We start from the raw sequence: 24,892 nt of genomic DNA, 5'->3' as shown, positions 1-24,892 counted from the left end.
GCTGTCATTGACAATCTGGTCAAAATGTTACTTCATGTTTAGATCTTATGCACAGGTTCTCAAACCCGGTCCTCAGGACCCCACACAGTGCACCTTTAGCTGGTCCTCCTCACAGAATCACAAGTGAAATAATGAGATCTTTTAAAATGTGTCAGTGAGTAATGTGTGCACCTGTGCACCTGCCGGGTGACTGGGAAAATGTGAGCTGTGTTTGAGAACCCCTGATCTAGTACATACACACACTGGACAGTATGCACAATAATATTGTTAATGATATCATTATAATGCATATACTTTAAAAATATCTTATAGTGTGTAAGCACCTTCAGGTTCCAATAGAATACGTTTCATTTTTCTACCAATTTGATGTAGTAGAAGTTGAGGCCATGGAATCCTGGGGAATTTATTTGGCTCTCCACATTATGTATTGTTATTCAATAAATGCTAGTCATTTAAAGTTGGATGCATATGAGCATTTGGAAGCATTATCACATTTAGTATAGATCAAACTCAAAAGCATTAGTGCAGGGCGGCATATGTCAGGCATACAAGCGAGTATGTACTTATGAGTAACAGTAGCTTACAGCAGCACCATAACAGTGCTTTACGGTACCCTATGATGGCCGCAATGCTGAAGCATTGACACTGGCCGCAGTGTGCTGTACCAGGCACCGTGCTAACCAGGTGCAGGGACCACAGAGCAGCGACAGTGCCACCACTCACACATCCCTAGTTATGGACCTGGTGTAGAGTGGTAAATTTATAGTAAATATATGTTCCATTACCCTATTTATATACACTGTAACAATGTGATGAAATATGTATCATATATGTATGAGATAATAGTCATGACCATAGGCGTGCGCAGCACATTTTATTAGGGGTTGCACTGTCAAAGCAGTGTGCCTAGCACCACCTATTGGGCATGTCTAACACCACCATTGGGTCTGTCTAACACCGCAAATCAGGCGTGCACTCACTACAATATAAAACGTCTCTCAGCCACACCATAATCTCCGGCCTGTTGCAGTTTTAATCTTCTAATTACTCTGTGTAACAGTACATGCAGATAAAGTCAAAATCATATCTGGATGACACAGATATGTAGTGATATGACAATGGTGTAATACAATTAATAATGCCAAACACACATAATTGATTGATGGGCACTTATTTTAATGGAATACAGGTCTAAAAAGCAAAAGTCTTTGGTAAAAGGTATTGCTGGTATTACTAGCAGCAATAAGTGTGGGGTTGGGGGCACAGTATTAGGGGGTGCCTGTGCACCCTTAACACTCAATGGGCGGTATTCAATGAGGCAGAATCGCCAAGTTTTATGGCGATTCTGTGTTTTTTTCGTGTGTGCCGGCGATTTTTGGAGCTGAAAAAGCGAATCACCCTATTCAATGACCTCTATTCGCCGATGACGACCGGTGAATGAAGCCCCAATCGCCAAATGTTATTCTCTACCAATCGCCGGTTTTTGTGTATAGGGATTTTCATGGGGATTCGCCGGTAGTCGACGGGAATCGCCAAAAGTGTATTCAATGAGAAGTTGGCGATTCTTATTTCTTGTTTCATATCGCCGTTCCTCACCGAGTGTCCCTCGTCATCTTTTTGTGGTGAACTTTTATCGGAACCTGTGAAATAATTGGTTTTAAGTGTTCAATTTAACTCTGCAAGTGTAATGTATTATTATTTGCTGCCCTTTTGTGATGTGATGGTCGTAGAAGTGCTATACAAATATATATTTAATTTTTTCATGTATTTTTTTTTTCTCCCACAACGCACTGTTCTTACCCATGGTGCACCTCACTTACCCATGATTCTCCTCCCCACCTCACTCCTTCGTTTGGCCTTTGAGGAGATTACACAGCTTTTGCAGTCTGCTGTATTGGACTCGTTTTTTCAGGGTAATTTGCATTTTTCTTGAATTTCACTGCGATTTCTTACAGTACTGAAGCTGTTTAGGGAAACGCCGGATTGGCTGAGAATTGCCGTTGGGGGCGGCGATTCTCAGCCACGTTGAATAGGGTGACACAGCTAGTCCCGGCGACTCCCGAAGCTTGGCGAATCGACGTAAAAAACCGGTGAATGGCTGGCGAATGTAAAATCTGAATCGCTGTGACCAACGATTCAGGTCATTGAATACCGCCCAATGTGTGCACACCTATGGTCATGACCATGTTAATATTAAATGTGGAACATTATGTGCAATATCTCCATTGGATGCCTTGCGGATGTTCATACCCTGGTTCCTTAGATAGAGTGGTTGGAGAAAGGGAAGGACAGTGGCCACTTGGGGATGCAGAGCCAGGTGTAGAACAAGACACTAGCACAAAGATGGTAAGAAGAAGGGAGGGCAGTCACATACTGTAGATAGAGGATTGGCTGGAGGAACAGCATTACTTACTGTTGTATTTCAAAGGTTGTTAATACTCTATTTCACAAGATGTGGTCATCATTCTTTATTATGCAGTTTGCTAACACATTCTCTATAAAGAAAACTAAAAACCAAACCCTGACATTGGAGAAATACATATTTCCATTACTTGCACAGGATAAATAGTGGCACCAGTCTTTTAGATCTTTAGGAAGAACTTGTGCTTGTAAAGCAAGAAGGCGATGAACACCCAGATGGAGGTGCCCAGCACATCCTGAGCGAGGAGCTCATAGTGAGATGTCCAGTTCTTCACCTCCCAGTTAAATGGAAAATATGTGGCCAGAAGCGAGTGCCCAACGTACACGAAGATCGAATTCATTCCTGAATGCAGTGCAGAGAACATAAGCAAATCAATATCATTAGTGGCTTTCCTGCTCTGTATCCTTTCTTCATATTGGGTTATGTGAGATACTGTGTTAGTATTTACAGCATGTAAACAATGACATTATATTTAAAAGCAAATTTGTGTGATACTCCTTTAAAACTACCATTTTCATAGGAAGTTCATAAATACAAAATATCTCCTGAACATATGTATTGGGGACTGTAGCAGATATCGGACATTTTCTACCACAGGTCCTGCTTTATTGCTAAATTTAGCAAGCTAATGGCCACGATAGTTATTACCATCTTTTGACGCCTATATGCTACACATCTCTGCATTTACCAGATGCAATGGCCACCACTGCCTGCACAGTCAGCAGTATGTACATGTACTGTGGTGCCGCAGGATCCCAGAGAAGTACAGTAGGAGCAAGTTTCATCTTTGCTCCTTTGGTCATGGCTAGCCATGGCTATTCTATTGTTCTCAGCTGCAATACAATACGTATTGCAGCTGTGAACAATAGAATAGCCATGGCTAGCCATGGCCAAAGGAGCAAAGATGAAACTTGCTCCTACTGTAGTGGAGTGATGGCATTAGTGATCACGTCACATCTAACACCCGACAGGGACCGGCACCGTTCAAAATTTGTGTCAATCAGTAAGGTCACAAGACCTCTCACGTGTGTAATGCTCTCTATTACATTCAAATTTCCCATAAGGCCAGAGCAGGTAGACCACTGCTACCCATTACAGTTAATAGACGAACAACGTAATGGCTGTATAGACATGCAGTGTATTAAACATGGATAGCTGGGTGGGTACCTTGAGAGCATGTGACACGTAGAGCCAATGACCTGGCTAGGTTTGGCAGCTTAGCTGAAATAATATCCCTGTCAGGAGTAGGGGTCTTCCTCTTTTTCCTGAAGGTTCTGGTGAGTAGGTGTATTTCCCCTTCTCTCCCATCTCCGTGGTAAAAGACAGTTTTTTATCTCTTACTGTGGTAAAGAATTAAACAAGTCTGCTTAATTATGCCCCGTTCCACTCCCCAGCAGCCCAGGCGCTGCATTCGTCTGCCTGCCCGGTTCGTCACCTCAGGGGCAGCGGGTGAGGAGGCCGCAGGTTCCCTCGAAGTCGTTGCTGATCCGCGGGCTGTGTACCAGGGCCGTGGGACGAGGCGCACGGTGGCTAGGGGTCAGGCGGGACCGGCCACGGGCGCTGCTTCAGCTCCCACCGCGGCTCAGGTCGGGCCTGCTCGGATGGCGTCGCGTGGCGGGGTCACATCAGGAGGACGCACCCGCCGCGTCACTGGACGGGGACCGCGGACTTCACCCGCCGCTCGCTCCGGGACAGGACACGGGGCACCCGCAGTTCGAGGTTCGCCTCGCGCGAGGGGAGGGCGCCCGTCGACGAACGCTGCACGGGAAGTAGTCGCGGGCGAGGGCGGGGGAGAGCCAGGGGTGCGCGCCGCGAGGCGCTGGAAGCCCAGTATGTGAATGAGCCCCCAGCTCCGTCAGGCGGCGGCAGTCGCCCTGAACGGAGTGGGGGCAGTAGGGCGGCTAGGCCCAGACAGCAGCGCGCCGGGCGCAGGCCTCATCCAGAGTCACAGGCTCACTGTAGTGAGCGCGACGAGGATTTTGAAGTACAATCGCCTGCCCCAGACCCAGACACCCCATTCTATGGGTATAAGCCCTCATGGGAAAGCCAGGATACGCCGGCTCAGGCAAGGGGACGGGGGTTGGATGATTCTTTGAGGCACAGGGGTGGGACATCCTCCCGTGGTGGATGCCATGGGGCGTCAACGAGCCCCAGGGCCTGCAGCAGAACAGGCCCCTCTGCCCCAGTTTTTGATTCGGCCTTACTCAGCCGCGCTGGCTTCTGTCGCCGGGGCCCTGGCTCCACTAGTAGATGCTGGTGCCGGGGAGGCCTGTGGCTCCGGTTCTGGCCAACAGGATTTCGGCGGTCCCGGGGGCCAATCCATCCCCGGTTGTGCTGAATTTGTGAGGGCCTTCAGGGATTTAGGTCACACTACGCCTAGAGTTAGGCGGGGTAGGGAACAAAGGGGGGGGCAACATAATCCTGGGCCCAGCAGGCGCGGGCTCGCGCGTGATGGGCCCGTGTGGCCCTCCAGGCCTTTGTCTGTTAACTCCTCAGATGTCGAAGAGGAAGTACTGGTCGGTGAAGCAAAGAACGATGCCGGGGGTGCTGCGGATTCTGACGACGATGATGACACCTGGGAGGATCTAGCCGAAGTGACAGGTGAGGACTCCTCTGGCGAGGGGACTGATTCAGTGGCGTATTCCTCAACAGTGGGGTCAGGCTCTAGCCACGATTCTTCAACGTCATCCTACTCTTCTGCTGGCGGCTCTGACGTGGGAAGTAAGAAGAAGGCCCGCAAAAGGGCGGCTAAATACGCTAAAAAAGAGGCGGGTCGACAGGGCCGCAGCAGTAAGCGCAGACGCACCTCTGCGGTGTCTCGTAGGGAAGGAAGCGGAGGAACCTTCCCAGCGTGGTTCACTGCGATTACACGGCAGTGCTTAGAGGCCTTAGGGAAAGTTGCAGGAGTAAGATTCAAAAGGGAGATTTTGTAGATTTGTTCAGTCTCACCGATGAGTCGAAAAAGGCTTACAAGGCAGCCAAGGCAAAAGGGGGTATCGGTTCGGAAGCCTACCGGTCATACGATAATTGGCTTTCTGGTTTTTGTGTTTTTGCAGCATGCTACTTAGAGGATAGACCCGAGGAACATATGAATATCATCCGGTATATTCATATGGTCCACGACATGTATAGGTCCTATGGGGGTGTTGCTTGGAGAACATACGATGAGCAGTTTAGGCGTAAGCAGGATTGCTTGCATGTGATAGATTTCGGCTGTAAGGATGTTGAGGTATGGATGGGGCTGACCAGGGCAAGCAATGAAGTGATGGAGGGATCTCGGCCCAGTAATACGGCCTCTGCCCCCTCCCCTGCCCCGCAGCGTCCTTCAGGCGAGGTTGCCGTCCCTAAGCGTTTCCAGGCGGGTGGCAGGTCATTCACGCCAGGCTCAGCCAAGGGTAAATGCTACGCATTCAATAACTCTTCCTGCTCCCTCGGACAACGCTGTCGCTACAAGCATGTCTGTATCAATTGTTCAGGAAGCCATCCGGCATCAAGCTGCTTTCGCGGCGGCCGCCCCTCCAGAGGGGGGGCGGTTGGCCCGGCCGCAGCTAAGCCCCACCCCTCCGGAGGTGCTCGCTAGAGCGCCCACCCCAGTGCTGGTGGATGCCATGGCCGCATGGCTCCGCCAGTATCCGGACAGGGAGGCGGCAGCCTTTTTGTTCAAAGGGTTTAACAGCGGTTTCCGCATTCCTATACGGGGGGAGGTTCTTGGGGGTTCTTTCAGAAACTTGAAATCTGCCAACGAGTTCCCAGACATCTTGCGAGAGAAAGTTGCCAAAGAGTTACAGTTAGGTCGCATGTCCGGCCCCTTCCCCGCCCCTCCCCTGGCGAACATGGTCATATCACCGGTGGGGGTAGTTCCTAAAAAGGTCGCAGGTAAATTCAGATTAATCCAACACCTATCTTATCCTGTGGGGTTTTCAGTGAATGATGCCATTCCCGAGGAGTGCTCATCGGTGGCTTATGAGTCATTCGATGACGCACTCTCATTGGTCAGATTTTACGGCCACGGTGCTCTGATGGCCAAGATTGATATAGAGTCGGCCTTCAGACTCTTGCCACTGCACCCCGATGCATTCAGGCTGATGGGCTTCCGCATAGGGGATGATTACTTCATCGACAGATGCCTGCCGATGGGGTGCTCAGTCTCCTGTGCATTTTTTGAGAGGTTCAGCACCTTTTTGCATTGGTGTGTGGAGAGATCAGCCAAGGTGCGCGGGATCGCTCACTATTTGGATGATTTCCTATGTGTCGGCCCTTCAGGCTCCAATCAGTGCTCTGTGCTGCTGGCAGCCGTCCGTTCTCTTTTTCGGCAATTCGGTGTGCCAATTGCTGAGGAGAAAACGGAGGGGCCGGTAACATGTCTGTCGTTCCTGGGGATCCAGATAGACACAGTCATGGGCCATTGCTGTTTACCACAGGATAAGATAGCAAAGCTTAGGAACACAATTTCAGACTGTTGTACATCCCGCAAAGTCACTCTGAGACAGGCTCAGTCGCTCTTGGGTCAGCTTAATTTCGTGTGCCGCGTCATTCCCATGGGTAGGCTATTCTGTCGCAAGCTGGAGAGGGCTACGGCCGGGGTCAAGAAGGCGCACCGCTTTGTGCGACTATCCGCAGAATTAAAGCGGGATTTAGGGGTATGGTCGGAGTTTTTAGAAGACTTTAACGGTACCCGAATATGGCTGGCCCCGGTGGTAGACAACTCCAGATTGCAGCTATACACTGGCGCGGCAGGCTCAACAGGCTTTGGATGTTTTCTGAATGGCAGCTGGTGTGCTCAGCCTTGGCCGACCTCCTGGTTCGACAAGGGCCTTACCAAAGACATGCTGCTCTTGGAACTATTCCCCATCATGGTTGCCATGGAGGTCTGGGGGGCACGGTTGGCGAATCGCAGCTTACTTTTCTGGTGCGATAACTACAGCGCAGTGCATGCCATCAACAACCAGAAGGCTAAGTCTCTTCTGGTTCTGCGCGTTTTAGCCCAGCTGTCTTTGCAATGCTTGTGTTTCAACATCATGTTCAAAGCTAGACATGTGCCAGGCACCGAGAATGAGGTTGCGGACGCACTATCTCGTTTTCAGTGGGAGCGATTTAGGGAGCTGGTACCAAATGCTGATCTTGTCGGGGTCGCGTGCCCACTTTATGTTTGGCAGGTCATCGGGCCGGATTGGAGGGCCTAGCCGAGTTGTCTGTAGCGCCGGCTACCCTTAGGACATACAGGCAGGCATGGTCGGAGTGGGAATCCTTTTCTGGAGGGTCTGCGCAGCAAGGTAGGCGTGGCCAGAATCTACTGCTTTCTTTTCTTTGGCAACTTTATAGCGCGGGCAAGTCCAGAGCGATAGCAGGGCGTTACTTGTCCGGGATATCTTTCTTTGCGCAGCTCAAGGGCCTTCCTGACTTCACGAAAGGATTTTTAGTTCGCAAAGCAATGAAAGGTTGGTTAAGGGCGGCTCCTGTGGCTCCGGATTGTAGACGCCCTATTGTAATCTCCATGCTTCCTTCCTTGATGGATAGTGTTTATAGTTATGCGGAGTCTGCGTTTGAGGCTCTGTTATTTAGGCTAGCGTTTTCCATGGCGTTTCATGGAGCTCTTAGAATTTTAGAACTTGTTGCTCCTTCTAAATTCAAGGAGGCAACCCTGCTGGCGGCTGACATTCGCATAGAGGAAAGGGCACTTTGGTGCAGAATTAGGCGCTCTAAAACAGATCAATTAGGTAGGGGGACATGGGTGTCAATGCCCCCCGCTTTACCTGACACAATCTGCCCGGTGGCTCTGGCTACTCAGTATGCCCAAGTAAGACCGGCTTCTGACGGTTCATGGCTGCTCCATTATGACAAGCTTCCCCTGACCAGGTACCAGTTTAACTGGATGTTGCGAAAATGTTTGGTCGCCATGGGCTTGTCACCGGGGGACTTTGGCACCCATTCCTTTAGAATAGGCGCAGCAACATCCGCCGCCAGGGCGGGATGGCAGGTCCGGGACATAAAGGCGTTAGGTAGATGGCGCTCTTCAAGCTACAGAAAATACATCCGCCCACATCTTATGCCTTGACTCTGTGAATGTGTGGTTTCCAGCTGATTGGTTGTACTCCTGTGTTCCCCCCCACACCTCCCGTTTCCTACTCGGGGATTAGCTACGCTCTGTTGTTGGGCCAGCGTCCGGAGTTTTTCACGTTTTTTGCCTGATCTGACGGACTGAATTCAGCTTAATCCAATTCGGCTAATTCGGCTCCAATTAAGAGTCCCTCAGCAGGTCCATACGTTTTTTCCTCCGGCCGAGTTATCCCTGGTTTACCTATATCCCCCTCCACTACCCTTACCTCCCCCGGTTTGTCTCTTACCCGTTGTGTCCAGGAGTGGCTTCAATTGTGATTGAAGCATTGCTTTGCACCAAATTTGTGCACCAATTCAAAAAATTTTTCTTTTGGCAGACCCTCTTTAGTATGTCCTACAGTCCTTGTCCCACAAAAACGTAATTTTAATACCTTCTACGATTCTTTCTTCATAGGTGTGGGCAGCGACAGGCGGAAGGTGTGGATAGTGGGCCACTCTTTTATATTCTGGGCGGCTAGGCTGGTGGCTTCTGGAGGCGGACCGATCTTTCAGTGCGGCCGCTTGGTGCGTTGGCTAGGTGTGAGGGGTATGTCCTGGCGCGAGCTAAGGTCTACCCTCATGAAGTATGTGAGGTCATTTGGCGTACCCGAAATATTGGTTCTCCACCTTGGAGGCAATGACCTTGGGAAAATGTCCCAATTAGAGCTACGAGCCTTGATCATCGGCGATTTGGCTGCCATTAAGTTAGCTTGGCCTTCATGCACCTTAATATGGTCATTCATGGTCCCTCGTTTGTGCTGGAGAGGTGCGAGGGATTGCAGAGCAATCGACGAAGCCCGTAAGAAGTTGAACTCAGCAGTAGCCCGCTGGGTTCTTCAGGCAGGTGGCGCGGTGGTTCCACACGAACGTATCAGGTTTGGCCATCAACACCTGTACCGTCCAGATGGTATCCATCTGGCCAAGGAGGGTCTGTTCATCTTTATTGAGGGTTTGTTAGTCGTAATTGAGTCGGTCATTTAATGGGTGGCTGGGCGTGGGTCTCGGGTCGGGAGCCCCCGCTCTGGCGGGAAAGAACGGCAAGTTCATAAATTTAAAGCGTTATTAAGTTAGGTTTGCTGCGTAGTTTGGATTATTTCGGTGCGCTTGGCTCTCATTGGCTTAGGTCTTCGCTATATCACCCGCCCGGGGATAGCGAGCCCACCCGGCTGGGTGGGCAGTCAATGCTGTAGTCTAAGTGGATACCGCTTGTTGTATTAGGCCGAACTGCGTAGGCTAGTTGGGGTGGAGTTAGATAATAGCCGTTCTTTCTTGGCCACCATTTAATTTAATTTAATAATCCCAAACCAAAATTAGCTTAAAAATTACTTTCAAATAAATTCAGCTAACAAGTTTCTGCCAAACCTAAGTCTCCGTGTCTTTATTTCTTAGTTATATAAGTAAGTGTTAAGTATGCAGGTGGTACATGCAAAGGGTCACACACATCCGCTATTACAATGTTTAGAACAACGTAATGGCTGTATAGACATGCAGTGTATTAAACATGGATAGCTGGGTGGGTACCTTGAGAGCATGTGACACGTAGAGCCAATGACCTGGCTAGGTTTGGCAGCTTAGCTGAAATAATATCCCTGTCAGGAGGAGGAGTCTTCCTCTTTTTCCTGAAGGTTCCCCGCCCGCCCTTCCCAATTTTACGGTCTTAAAGGGGTGGGTGTTAAGCGCGTTAGCTGTTAGGCGGGAAAGAACGGCAAGTTCATAAATTTAAAGCGTTATTAAGTTAGGTTTGCTGCGTAGTTTGGATTATTTCGGTGCGCTTGGCTCTCATTGGCTTAGGTCTTCGCTATATCACCCGCCCGGGGATAACGAGCCCACCCGGCTGGGTGGGCAGTCAATGCTGTAGTCTAAGTGGATACCGCTTGTTGTATTAGGCCGAACTGCGTAGGCTAGTTGGGGTGGAGTTAGATAATAGCCGTTCTTTCTTGGCCACCATTTAATTTAATTTAATAATCCCAAACCAAAATTAGCTTAAAAATTACTTTCAAATAAATTCAGCTAACAAGTTTCTGCCAAACCTAAGTCTCCGTGTCTTTATTTCTTAGTTATATAAGTAAGTGTTAAGTATGCAGGTGGTACATGCAAAGGGTCACACACATCCGCTATTACAATGTTTATGTGCCTCATATCAGTCATACTGCCCCAACATCAGCTGCAAGTTGCCGGGTCTGATGGAAACATGGTTGAACATTGAAGAGCATAGTGTGATCGGATTTCTGCATGTACAGGATACAGGATCAGCAGCTGAAATTCATCACAAACGTGTTGAGGTGCAGACTGATAACTTCCTGTCACTGAAAAAGGCCTGGCTTTGGTACACAATCTTTGATAGCAAGAAGGCAGACGTTCAGTTGTTACGGAGCTACCATTGGGAAATACTGGACCATCCTCCCTATAGCCCTGACCTGGCACTGAGTGATTTCTAACTCTTTGGACCATTGAAGAACTTGGGTAGAAGGCAATTTGCAACCTACAGTAACGTTCAGCAAGCGGCCATGTCTTGACTTTATGCCAGGATAGATGCCTTGGTGTACCACTGCAACAAAGGGTCACACAAGTATGGGGACTGCGTGGAAAAGTAATCTGTAGAAGTTGAATACATTTACATAATGAGAGTTCTTGCTACCTTATTTATTGAACCACCCTAGTAATTATTTATCATAAATAGAGCATTTGCAATACAGCTACCCTCTTTATACAGCAGAGGTTTGATGTATCCCAGGAAATAAAAACATTAAACAATCTTCTTTGCCTTATGATATCAAGGTAAAACTGAAAAGTACAGCTGGGGGAAAAAGTCCTGCATTTGGCGGAGGATGCTGGAGGTTACGTAGACCACAATCATTGACAGTCACCTGGTGGCACTTTTGGTATAGCTGACCAATAAACACCACAACGCAATGACCAAGGAGAGCATCTATCAACTCATTTCCTGTGTAAATAGATCTTTACATATATAGTAAAAAGCATTAAACCACAATGTAAAACTATATCCATACATTAAAATTATGATATCATGTTATGTTACTGTAAAAAAAATAATAATAATAATAATAATATATATATATATATATATATATATATATATATATTACGTTTGAAGATCATCTGCATTGACCAAAAGTAAATAGCTGCAGTTCTTGTTCTACGTCACATGTGATGTTGCTATGTGCAACCAATCAGATCATGTCTACTATCTTCTAGAGGGTGATAAAAAAGAAGTAGATTCTGATTGGTTGCCCATAGCAACATCACATGTGAAGTAGAATACACATCTTAGTAAATCCCTCCCTTGGGATCTTGCAGCAGAACTTTATAATTTACCAAGCAAAATAAATGTCAGATGGTCTTGAAGAGTCTCTTCGGTTCTCTCTAAGTAAAGAGTGCTATAACCTCTGCTCCATACCAAATCACAGGGGGCGACAAGCAGTGATATATGGGCCATGTGCGTAAGGGAGACTCAGCCAAATATGTCCCTTATTTCATTGCACAATGAGAGAAACTGAATGAACTAGATGCCTCATCTATTTATTATACAACCCTGCTGTGTCAAGTGTTCATCTTATGTCACAATGTCATCCCCTTATGTCACTGTGTGGCGGGAGAGCAAGAATCTAGAAACCGTACGTCTCTTTTGTTAATGTGTTTGTGTCATTGTGCATTGAATAGGACAAGTTCCACAGGCCAGACATCGTCTTCTATCTCTCTGTCCTTCCAGCTTATACATATGCAGTGTGATAAGTTAAGTTACTCCGTCTCTGGACAGAAAGCAAATATTTCCCATCATACAATGCAGCAGAATCCTGTGGCACCATAAATGTCCAAACATCTAATGAATAAGTGGAGTAGTAGGCATTGTTATATTACACTGATCTGACAGGATAGTACATATGTCCCTGTGATGAGCATAGTGAGTTATTATACCTGGGTAGATGAATGGCTGTCCTCCCCACCAGTGTCTCACATCAATCACGTAAAACAGCAGCCCCAGTAGGAGGAAGGAGAAGCAGCTGAGTGTTGTGACGAAGGACAGAGACCTAGAAATGTAGAGGAGCAGAAAGTCATTTATCCAAAGTACAATTTGTCTTGAGCACCTAGTCATTCTGTTATCTAATGCACAACCAGGCTGCAATACCTAATGAGGTGAAACTAGAAACACAGCAATGTATTTGAATGCTCTGATTTCTAGTCTTGTAAAATCACCTTATGGGAAATGGCAGCTGAACTCCTTACACATAGATCTTCCAAGGGTGTGCAGTAACACATAGGTGTTCAAGTGTAAGATCAGGGTAAGGCTGCAAAAAGGGTTAGGGTAAGGCCTATGGTACAATTTACATGCAAAATCCCATATAATATACCACACTAGCTAAAAGCCTGTCAAAATAATGGACACCAGTTCAAAGTATGTTAAGCATATGTTGTAGACCAATGGCAGCTAAATACATGAGAATCATGGTTCCTTAAAATGTAGAGCTTACTGTTTTCTAGCCAACATACAATGGGCCTGATTCAGACCGGTGTGCAAAGTTGTGCGTAATCGCAGCCTAGCGAACAGGTAAACGCCACCCGGCTGAACGCCCGGCCCGCTGGTGCCTGAAATCTCCTTGCTAACATGTGAGGCGATGTGTATGTGAACACAGCCCCTCAATACTTGCTTTTCAATTGCCCACTAACCACCGAATCGGGGGCGGGTGCTGAAGGCATGTGACTCCAACCACCCACCCCGAGCAGGCATCACCACGCCTGCATTCTCAATGTAATACCCAGCATTTTTCTGAGGACGCCCAAAAAACGCTGGGTGTCCCCTTGTTACTGGCTGCACATCATCTATTCACAGAGACAGAGGGGCTGGGGACATGGCCAGAGGCTCATAACAGGGGCATGGATCACTCCTTTTTTGAGAGCGGCAACCTGATCTTGGATTTGTAGAAGTTGGGAGCTATGCTATTTGATTACCTGGAAGGCCCCCATCCACTAGTCAGATTTGGCCTTTTTTTTTCATTAGATTCAGATGGATCTGACAGACCGATCATGTGAGGCGGATGTATCACACACTGCATTATGAGTGCAATAGGGGAATTTACTAGCACCTTCTAGTAGATAGAAGATAGTATATGATTGGTTTCCCATAGCAACATCCTATGTGAAATAGAGCTCCTATCTTAGGAAATTTCCCCAATGTATCATCACATGCATATTGGTGCTTAATCAATAAGAAAAAAAAAGGTACTTGTGTATTATCACGGCGCCCACGATTTCCATCGTAGGGCATTGTACGACCAAAAATCGGTCGTATCGCATCGCATGCGATGTGACGCGATTGGACCCGATTTTTAATTGTACAGCCACTCTGATGGCTGATCCCTATGTTAAATGCCCCCCCCAGACCTGATTTTTAATTGTACACCCACCCTGATGGGTGATTACTATGTTAAATGCCCCCCCCAATTGTTAACGCCACCCCACTATCAACGCCAACCGGAAGCGTGGCGAGCGCAGCGAGCCCACGATGGGCGGCGGTACGCATCCTCCGACCTTTTCATACCCCCACTATCCACGTCGGCGTGGAGTTAATTTTATATAGTGTGGCGAGCCACCGAGCCCGAAGCGTGGCGAGGGGCCGCGGATTACTTCACATGTATTCCGCGTCCGCTCGCCAGACTGTTTAAAATCAACTCCACGCCGACGTGGATAGTGGGGGTATGAAAAAGTCGGAGGACGCGTACCGCTGCCGCTCGCCACGCTTCTGGTTGGTGTTGATAGTGGGGTGGCGTTAACATTGGGGGGGGCACTTCACATAGTAATTACCCATCAGGGTGGGTGTACAATTAAAAATCAGGTATGGGGGTGCATTTTACATAGGACTCTATGGGAAATCGTATTGCATCGCATGCCATTGTAATGGCATGTGATGCGATGAGATAAAAAAAATTGTATAGTCGGCTCTTAAAAGCCTGAAATCGGGTCCCATCGGGTCCCATCGTATACCTTAATTAGTGGTATACGATGCGACCCGATGGGCGCTGTGATAATACACAAGTACCAAAAAAAAAATTAAGATTCTAAAACCCTGAAAGATGGCTAAAGGTATTCATTCTTCCAATAAAACCACTACCATATAAAGGAAGGAATATATTTCAATTTATATGCAAAAATATTTAGGAATCTCTAAAGTAAACATTAGGAAAGATGTGAAAGGACATGAAAGCAATTATATAGAATACATTAAGATTCTGTTTTTTGATCTCTTTCATTTCCATACATACTGTACATAAAGTTGCCTTGTATTAGGTTCTGGTGGATGCAACATTTTTACACAGCTGTGTCTATTATGTGGCTGCATGCAATGCTTTCTGCCAAGCATCAGCTGTTCATAGTTTGGATTCATTGTAACTAATAGTAAATGTGCTGGGCCTCAGTATGGCTGGGCACACACCTACACATTTATCTGTCTGGGAGTGAATGCTCCCACACATTACCAGATTTTTGCTCTCACCAAACGCCCTCCAAGTTCTGCCAAGATGAAAAATCTAGATGAATTTACTGTAAATGATATGCACAATATGTATCCATCCACACACATCTTTTGCTGTTTAGACAGATCATTAAGGCCACGTTAACTTAAAGTGCATTAGGATTACTTTTTCCAGTGGTTACTATGTTTTTAACATATTATTGCACAAATTAGCAATGCATTGAGTGGCCATTTCTTCCAGGGTACTGCACTTCTGTTACCAGGCAAAGCCCTGATTTCAATATGTGAAAGTAATAATAAAAGTTATTCACTCGCATTGTCTTCTCATTTATTTATGTTAAAAGAAAAGCTAATGGCTTTTGTGGTTGGTGGGGAGGGAGGATCTGTGGCCACTCGCTAACCAGGAAAGGCCTAGGTAAATTTACTATCTCAAATCTTGAAATTAATTTAGAAATCACATCCAGCAAAACAAGATTTCGTGTTGCACCCAGTCAGCATTTAGGTAGGGATGCTGTACTTACTGGGGCCAATGGAGTAACTATAGAGGGTGTATTAGATGCAACTGCTATGGTGCCTAAGGCTCAGCAGGCTATACCACTGCACCCTCTTGAAGGTTTGTTTTCAATGACCTGTCCTGGCCTGCTGCGGGTGTGTGTGTGGGCAGGAGACCCAGTGTTACAGACGCTGATGAGGAGATTCTGCCGGTACACAACGCTAAAGTTACTGAAGGAGGAGGGGGAGACTTAACAAGATACACAGTACACACCCCAATCTTGTTAGGTATAGGGTATGTGACCCATTTGCCATTTGTATGTGACCCATATCCTCCTTAGCAAGAAATGTTGGCATTCTGGCCAACCAATCATAACACTCAGTGCAACTTTCTACTCCTCCGAATACACCTCAACATCTTGCTCTACAAACTCATATATTGTGGCACAAGCCTAGGCACATCTGCATATATCTGTGGTGCACACTACCGGAGAAAACAGCGTCACTTACATAACATTGGAGAAGATGTATTAAAATGACTTTAATGTTTTAAAAAATAACAGTTCCCGCTTCTCCTGCATAATGAGGAGAAGCTGGCACCCATTAAAGCCAAATGTATTAAACACCCCCCCCCCCCCTTGCTGATAAGGAGAGCCATTATGTCCAGCGTCCATGGCTCTCCTTATCGGCGGCCCCAGCAGTGCTGCGCATTTAAAAAAAAAAACCTTCTCTTCCCCCGGTCGGCTCTCTGGGCATGAGCGAGAACTCGCTATTATCGCAAAATCTTGAGTGCAGCCCGGAGCCAGCAGCAGAACTAGCGTTGTCCCTACAGTGGGGATAGAACAACGCTAGCCCTGGGCTGGCGAAGCGGCTGGGGCGATTTAACGCCTAGACGGCTGTTAATACATCATCCCAGCCGGTAATTACTGGGGGGATTGCAGGCGACAGTCCCGCCGAGCATTACTTACCGGGCTGTCCCTAGCGCAAGTTAGGTGCGCTGTTAATACATTTGAAAAAATTGAATCCTTCCCCAGTTAACTAGCGTTAAGTGCAGATATGATACATCTACCCCATTATTTCCGGTTATAGCCTTAATAGATGAAATACTGTATCCTGCATTCTTGTGCATTCCATGAACGAGCTGTATATGTAAGCTCTGGAGTCAAGAATTTCACAGCAGAGAGATTCTCCTGCACTCATCCAAGTGCTGCACACAGTGACTACATTGCATAAATTAAATAAATCATGTGAGGGAACCTTTCCAGCATATACTTCATCCATGATAGTACTCATCTGTGATACTTTATTTTAATACTCCCTAAAAGCCATTTATCTGTCGGTTGAAGGGCTGCCTACACCATCTGCATACTGAATGCTTGTAAGTAACTGTATTGATTTTCACTTCTCCTGTAAAGCTGTCAAGTGCCTTCTTGGGTGCAAGAATTTGGAGTCTGAGGAGGAAACAGACAAATCTGCAGCTTTGGAAATGAAGGTGTTAACACAAGCTCCTTATGACATTCAGACGGACTGCTGTGTGACTCTCTCTCAGGGCGGCACAGCAGAGGAGATTTCCTCCTGTACAACTGGGCACACGTTTATTTAATTTTTTTTAAACTAAAATTTCCATCCTCTACTTGCAGATTTGGTACCGTAATACTTTACAGCAGCCTGTGTAAACCTGCTCACAGCCCCATGAAAAAATATGCAAACTTCAGATGAGAGCAGGTCCTGAGGGGCGATTGGATTGAAGACTCCTTACCCGTAGAGATACATGGACAAATGTATACCATGTACAGTAAGGGTGTGTAATTGCAACACAATCCCAGGAAGACACATCTGCAGTACACTTGACAGGAGGCAAATCTCCTGGAATGTTATAAGAAAAAAAAAACAAAGAGTGGAAAAAAAAAAATTATGCTGTCCCTCTTTCGAAGTGTATCAATCACTACTAAACCCTCATCTGAAAAAACATCTGAAGAGCAAAAATTGGTAATGCCGAGTTGCTCCGCGGGGGAGGATATGGTGGAGAGTTGCGGCCGCCAGCACCGCTCACCTCCATCCAGGGGGACCTTAAACCAGTGGCGTAGCTACATTTTGGGCGCCCCCCCGCCCCGCCGAGCACCCCTACCCCGCCGCCCCGCCGCTCATGCAAACCCCCCCTCAATCCCCCACAGCCTTACCTATTGCGCTGGTCCCGGCGGCTCCATTCTTCTGCTGAGGACCACCAGAAAATGGCCGCCCCCATACAGCAGACAGTTTCAGAGAACTGTGTGCTATATGGGGGCGGCCATTTTGTGGTGGTCCTCAGCAGAAGAACGGAGCAGCCAGGACCAGCGCGATAGGTAAGACTGCGGGGGATTGAGGGGGGGTTTAACTATAGCACCGCAGCCCCCAGCGCCCCCACATGCACAGCGCCCCCCCCGCGGTGGCGGGGGCTGCGGTGCTATAGTTACGCCCCTGCCTTAAACCATACCTCCCAACTGTCCCACTTACCGCGGGAACATCCCGATATTCGGGGACGTTCCCGCGTCCCGCCCGGGGCCGCCATTGTCCCGCTTGGGGGGGGACAGTTGGGAGTCCCCCCAGCCTGCCAAGAATAGACGCTGTGCGCATGCGCACAGCGGCTATTCAGCGCCGAGGAGCGGCGGAAAACAGGGGCGTGGCCAGAGGACGCGTCATCCCGCAAGGCCACGCCCCCTTTCCGCGAGGCCGTGCCCCCTTTTCAGGAGCGCGCACGGCAGCGCCGTGCGAGAGTCCCGACCTCCCAACTGCAGAAGTTGGGAGGTATGCTTAAACATTACATTTTACTATTGTATACTACATATATTGTATACTACATACTATTGTACATTAAATTGTTACAACAATAGCACTGGTATATAATATGATCACTAGAGCTGCCACCATATTAGTGTGAGGGACAAAGCAGAGCTGTTGCACATGCCATGTGGGAGCAGCTACAGTAGGAGCAAGTTTCATCTTTGCTCCTTTGGCCATGGCTAGCCATGGCTATTCTATTGTTCTCAGCTGCAATACGTATGGCAGGAAAAAGTGTAGCTGTAGGCCATGTCATATACCTTTCCCGTAATAAAATCTTCAAAAAGCCGCACATCCATAAGAAAAATTAAAAAAAATATGCCCTCAAATTAAAAAAACAACCAATACCCAGCAAATCAGGTTCAACCCTTCACCAATGCTGAAAAGTTAGTAGCTTCTGGAGGGGCTAGAGAGATGCAGGGTGGTAGAGAGGTGAGGCATAGGGTGGGTAGGGAGGGGATAAAGAGATGCAGGGCATTAGAGAGAGGATAGAACGATGTAGAAAGGTAGGGAGTTAAGACAGGGTGGTAAGGAGGCAATAGAGAGGCGCAGGGCAGTAGTGAAGAGGGATAGAGAGGCGCAGGGCGGTAGTGAAGAGGGATAGAGAGACGAAGGGCGGTAGGGAAGAGGGATAGAGAGGCGCAGGGCGGTAGGGAAGAGGGATAGAGAGGCGCAGGGCGGTAGGGAAGAGGGATAGAGAGGCGCAGGGCAGTAGGAAGGGGATAGACAGGCACAGGGCAGTAGGAAGGGGATAGACAGGCACAGGGCAGTAGGAAGAGGATAGACAGGCACAGGGCATAAGTGAGGACACTGGGTAGAAGGGAGTTGCCAGAGAGAAGTAGGGCTGCAGGGAGGGAATAGAGAGGGCAGTTGGTAGGGAGGAGAGACAATCTCCACAAGTACCACAGCACATTTGAATAAATGTGGCGTAGCTACATTTTGGGCGCCCCCCCGCCCCGCCGAGCACCCCTACCCCGCCGCCCCGCCGCTCATGCAAACCCCCCCTCAATCCCCCACAGCCTTACCTATTGCGCTGGTCCCGGCGGCTCCATTCTTCTGCTGAGGACCACCAGAAAATGGCCGCCCCCATACAGCAGACAGTTTCAGAGAACTGTGTGCTATATGGGGGCGGCCATTTTGTGGTGGTCCTCAGCAGAAGAACGGAGCAGCCAGGACCAGCGCGATAGGTAAGACTGCGGGGGATTGAGGGGGGGTTTAACTATAGCACCGCAGCCCCCAGCGCCCCCACATGCACAGCGCCCCCCCCGCGGTGGCGGGGGCTGCGGTGCTATAGTTACGCCCCTGCCTTAAACCATACCTCCCAACTGTCCCACTTACCGCGGGAACATCCCGATATTCGGGGACGTTCCCGCGTCCCGCCCGGGGCCGCCATTGTCCCGCTTGGGGGGGGACAGTTGGGAGTCCCCCCAGCCTGCCAAGAATAGACGCTGTGCGCATGCGCACAGCGGCTATTCAGCGCCGAGGAGCGGCGGAAAACAGGGGCGTGGCCAGAGGACGCGTCATCCCGCAAGGCCACGCCCCCTTTCCGCGAGGCCGTGCCCCCTTTTCAGGAGCGCGCACGGCAGCGCCGTGCGAGAGTCCCGACCTCCCAACTGCAGAAGTTGGGAGGTATGCTTAAACATTACATTTTACTATTGTATACTACATATATTGTATACTACATACTATTGTACATTAAATTGTTACAACAATAGCACTGGTATATAATATGATCACTAGAGCTGCCACCATATTAGTGTGAGGGACAAAGCAGAGCTGTTGCACATGCCATGTGGGAGCAGCTACAGTAGGAGCAAGTTTCATCTTTGCTCCTTTGGCCATGGCTAGCCATGGCTATTCTATTGTTCTCAGCTGCAATACGTATGGCAGGAAAAAGTGTAGCTGTAGGCCATGTCATATACCTTTCCCGTAATAAAATCTTCAAAAAGCCGCACATCCATAAGAAAAATTAAAAAAAATATGCCCTCAAATTAAAAAAACAACCAATACCCAGCAAATCAGGTTCAACCCTTCACCAATGCTGAAAAGTTAGTAGCTTCTGGAGGGGCTAGAGAGATGCAGGGTGGTAGAGAGGTGAGGCATAGGGTGGGTAGGGAGGGGATAAAGAGATGCAGGGCATTAGAGAGAGGATAGAACGATGTAGAAAGGTAGGGAGTTAAGACAGGGTGGTAAGGAGGCAATAGAGAGGCGCAGGGCAGTAGTGAAGAGGGATAGAGAGGCGCAGGGCGGTAGTGAAGAGGGATAGAGAGACGAAGGGCGGTAGGGAAGAGGGATAGAGAGGCGCAGGGCGGTAGGGAAGAGGGATAGAGAGGCGCAGGGCGGTAGGGAAGAGGGATAGAGAGGCGCAGGGCAGTAGGAAGGGGATAGACAGGCACAGGGCAGTAGGAAGGGGATAGACAGGCACAGGGCAGTAGGAAGAGGATAGACAGGCACAGGGCATAAGTGAGGACACTGGGTAGAAGGGAGTTGCCAGAGAGAAGTAGGGCTGCAGGGAGGGAATAGAGAGGGCAGTTGGTAGGGAGGAGAGACAATCTCCACAAGTACCACAGCACATTTGAATAAATGCATTAACAGTGAAAAAAAGGGATTTTTGTAAGAACTTACCGTTCGAATCCCTTTCTCTGATATGGTCCTGGTGACACAGCTCAACACTGGGATGTAGGAGGGTCCGAAGGAGCCAGGCACCTATCCTAAAGTTTTAGAGGGTAGGCTCCTCCCCTACTGCATCCCTGGACTCTTCAGTTCATCTTTCAAAGCCACTGGAATACATTAACTCAGTACAAACGCCTGCACATATTATATGCACATTTTATAACAGAAAACTGTTAACTTTTAACCATTTTAACATGAACATCATGAAACTTCTGGCATACTTACTGAGCGTAAGGGAGGGATCGCTGTGTCACCAGGACCATATCAGAGAAAGGGATTCGAACGGTAAGTTCTTACAAAAATCCCTTTTTCTCTTTCAATGGTCCTGGTGACACAGCTCAACACTGGGACGTTCCAGAGCCGGTCCTTTGGGAGGGTACGCTCAGGTCTGCAGCTCTCAGCACTGCTCGCCCGAATGATGCGTCCTCCGACGCGAACTCATGGAATCTATAGAATTTGGCAAATGTGTGAACAGATGACCAAGTGGCAGCTCTGCAAACCTGCTCAGCTGTGGCCCCATGTCGAACCGCCCAAGAGGTGGCAACTGACCTGGTGGTATGCGCATTTATTTTGGCCGGTACTGGTCTACCCACTTTGGTGTATGCAAAGGCTATCACAGACCGCAACCACCTAGCAATAGTCTGCTTAGATGCAGGCCAACCAATCTTGTGTACGTCATACAATACCAACAATGTGTCAGTCTTCCTGACACTCTTCACTCTGTCCACATATATGCGTAAGGCACGCACAACATCCAAAGTTCTCAACTTGTCCCTTTTCTTAGAACCCTCTGGGGGTTGAAACACAGGTAGAACTATCTCCTGATTTAAATGGAAGGTAGACACCACCTTCGGTAAAAACTGAGGCACTGTTCTTAAAACAGCCCTGTCATCATGAAAAATTAAGAAAGGAGATTTACATGACAAAGCTCCCAATTCTGAAACTCTTTTAGCAGATGCTACTGCTAACAAAAACACTAGCTTCCACGTAAGAAACTTAAAGTCAGCCGACCTTAAAGGTTCAAAAGGTGCCTTTTGAAGGCATTCCAAAACCAGTGATAGATCCCAAGGTGCTACTGGTTGCTTGTATGGAGGTTTCAACCTGGATACTCCTTGTAAAAAGGTTTGAATTTCCGGCAAAATGGCTATCTTTTTCTGGAAATAGATGGACAAGGCCGAAATCTGCACCTTCAGTGACTGAAGGCTTAGGCCCGATGAAAAACCATCTTGTAAGAATTCCATCATTCTTGATAGCTTAAAATGAGATGTATGAGCCTTTCTTCTCTCACACCATCGAATGTAAGTCTTCCAGACTCTATAATAATTTGCCGAAGATACAGCTTTTCTGGCTTTTATCATAGTCTGTACTACTGCCTCAGAAAACCCTTTTCTTTTCAAAATGGTGGTTTCAATAGCCAGGCCGTCAAAATCAATCGATCTGAATCCAGGTGATTGAAAGGGCCTTGTCTTAGAAGGTCTGGTCTCAGAGGTAGACGCCATGAGTCCACAGACAACCTCTGAAGCCTCGAGTACCAGGATCTCCTTGGCCAATCTGGGGCCACTAAGATCACTGGAACCTTCTGCCCCTGTATTTTCTTCAGAAGTCTCGGTAACATTGGTACTGGTGGGAATGCATAAAGGAGATCTCCCTGCCAGTGAATAGTCATGGCATCCACTGCCTCCGCTAGTGGATCCCTTGTTCTGGCATAGAACCTGGGCACTTGACGGTTGATCCTGGATGCCATCAGGTCCACATCCGGAGTTCCCCACATCGAAGTGATTTGGTGAAACACCTGAGGGTGTAAGCTCCATTCCCCTTCCTTGAGCTCCTCCCTGCTCAGGAAGTCGGCTTCTATATTCTCTATTCCTGGGATGAATATAGCCGATACAGCTGGAACATTCTGTTCCGCCCATAGGAAGATTCTGGATACCTCCCACATGGCCAATCTGCTGCGTGTACCTCCCTGGTGATTCAGATACGCCACAGCTGTGGCATTGTCGGTCTGAATCCTCAAAGGGAGGTTCTGTAACCTGTCTCCCGCCAAGGAAATGACTTTCCAGACAGCTCTCAGCTCCAAGATGTTGATTGGTAACGCTGATTCCTCTGCCGTCCACAGGCCCTGAAGCCTGAGATCCAGGACTATTGCCCCCCAGCCCCTGAGACTGGCGTCGGTAGTTACTATCAACCAGTCCCAGGTCTGTAATGACCGACCCCACTGAAGGGAATCTACTTCTGTCCACCATTTCAAAGATTCTCGGGTGTCCGAAGACAGCACTATCATCTCGGATTTCATGGTCAAAGTGTTTCCTGACCAAGCTGACAAAATGTTCCATTGGAACCTCCGAGAGTGGAACCTGGCAAATTGAAGCGTCTCGAATGACGCCACCATCTTCCCCAGGAGCTTGAGGCACTTCCATACTGAAATGCTCTGAGCCCTGAGAATCTCCTGGACTAGGGTGACCAGATCCCTGGCCTTTACCTCCGGGAGGAATACCCGATGAAGATGGGTGTCCAGTATGACTCCCAAGAATTGGAGCCTTTGTGACGGTACCAACTGAGATTTTTGCAAATTTAAAATCCAGCCGTGAGCCTGCAAAAAACTGATGGCCTCTGCCAAGTGACTCTGCAGCATGGCTGCTGACTCTGCTTTGAACAGGAGATCGTCCAAATAGGGTATTACTGTGATTCCCCTGAGCCTCAGCACCGCCGCCATTACTGACATTATCTTTGTGAATACCCTTGGCGCGGTTGCTAGCCCAAAGGGTAACGCCCGGAATTGTAAATGCAGGTCTCCTATGGCAAACCTCAACAAGGTCTGATGCTCCGGGTGTATAGGAACGTGCAAATATGCGTCCTGGACATCCATGGACGCCAAAAATTCTCCCTGGTCCAGACTCAGGAGTACTGACCGTAGAGACTCCATTTTGAAATGGTCTACCCATAAATGAACATTTAGAGACTTCAAATTTAGTATTGGTCTGAAAGACCCGTCTGGTTTGGGCACCAGGAACAGCGTGGAGTAAAAGCCTTTCTTCCACTCTGTCTTGGGGACTAGTGTCACCACCCCTTTTTCCAAAAGGGAGTGCGCCGCTCTCACAAGAGCTGTACGCAGCCGTGCCTCCTTTGGTAAGGATGTGGGAATGAACCTCTTCGGAGGTGGCCCTCTGAAAGGGATTTTGTAACCCTGTGTTATGATGTCTAGCACCCAGGCATCCTGGTCTAGAGAAGCCCAAGCGTCCCTGAAGAGCGTGAGACGCCCGCCCACTTTTGTCACTGTCGGGCAAAGCCCCTGACAGTCATGCAGAGGGTTTATCCTCTCCTTTATTGGCAGGCTTCTTGTGAAAAGAGCCAAATTTTGACTTTTGTGTCTTGCCTCTAGAGGGCTGAAACCTTCCCCTGAAAGACTGTCCTCGAAAGGACGCACCACCTCTAGGGGAGGGCCGAAAGGACGGCTTAAAAGCAGAAAATCTGGACGTCTGCTTTGCTGAGGAGGCCGGCAGGAATGTACTTTTGCCGCCTGTGGCCTGTTTTATAATCTCCTCTAATTCGGTACCAAAGAGTACCTTTCCTTTGAAGGCTAATGTTTCCAGAGCCTTCTTGGACTCATTGTCTGCTTCCCAGGCTTTTAGCCAAAGCACTCTCCTGGCATTAATGGAGACTGTGGACACTCTGGTTGCCATTTTAATAGCTTCCTCCTCTGCTTCAACTGCATATTCTGCTGCTGCCTTAATCTTTTCTGCCAGCAGTAATGCACCCGGGTCAGCCTGCAGCATGGTGCATAATTCACCAGCCCACTCTATCATGGCCTTAGAAACCCAGGCTGAAGCAATAAGGGGTCGTAAGGTAAACCCCACCCCTTCAAAGATAGCCTTGAGGTTTCCCTCCAGCTTCTTATCCACAGAATC

At 48.3% G+C, this 24,892-nt stretch overlaps 1 protein-coding gene across 3 annotated transcripts in view; it reads right to left on the bottom strand.

The window, feature by feature from the left end:
- Nucleotides 1-785: 785 nt before the first annotated feature.
- The window catches only part of LOC146007712 (heparan-alpha-glucosaminide N-acetyltransferase-like), a 394,310-nt gene continuing 370,203 nt past the window's right edge, over nt 786-24,892 (bottom strand). The window contains exons 17-18 of one of the 3 annotated variants that reach the window (XM_083146282.1): nt 12,455-12,567; nt 786-2,764 (exon numbers count right to left, since the gene is read on the bottom strand). In XM_083146282.1, coding sequence (XP_083002408.1) covers nt 2,583-2,764; nt 12,455-12,567 — 295 coding nt within the window. In that variant the 3' untranslated portion in view covers nt 786-2,582. Of the gene's footprint in view, nt 2,765-12,448; nt 12,568-24,892 lie in introns of those variants that run through there. The other 2 variants (XM_083146283.1, XR_014444391.1) reach the window with 2 other exon arrangements.

The sequence above is a fragment of the Crinia signifera genome, chromosome 6, assembly GCF_055691185.1.
Source record: "Crinia signifera chromosome 6, ASM5569118v1, whole genome shotgun sequence".
Classification (NCBI taxonomy): domain Eukaryota; kingdom Metazoa; phylum Chordata; class Amphibia; order Anura; family Myobatrachidae; genus Crinia; species Crinia signifera.
This window is presented reverse-complemented; position numbering and strand designations above follow the sequence as displayed.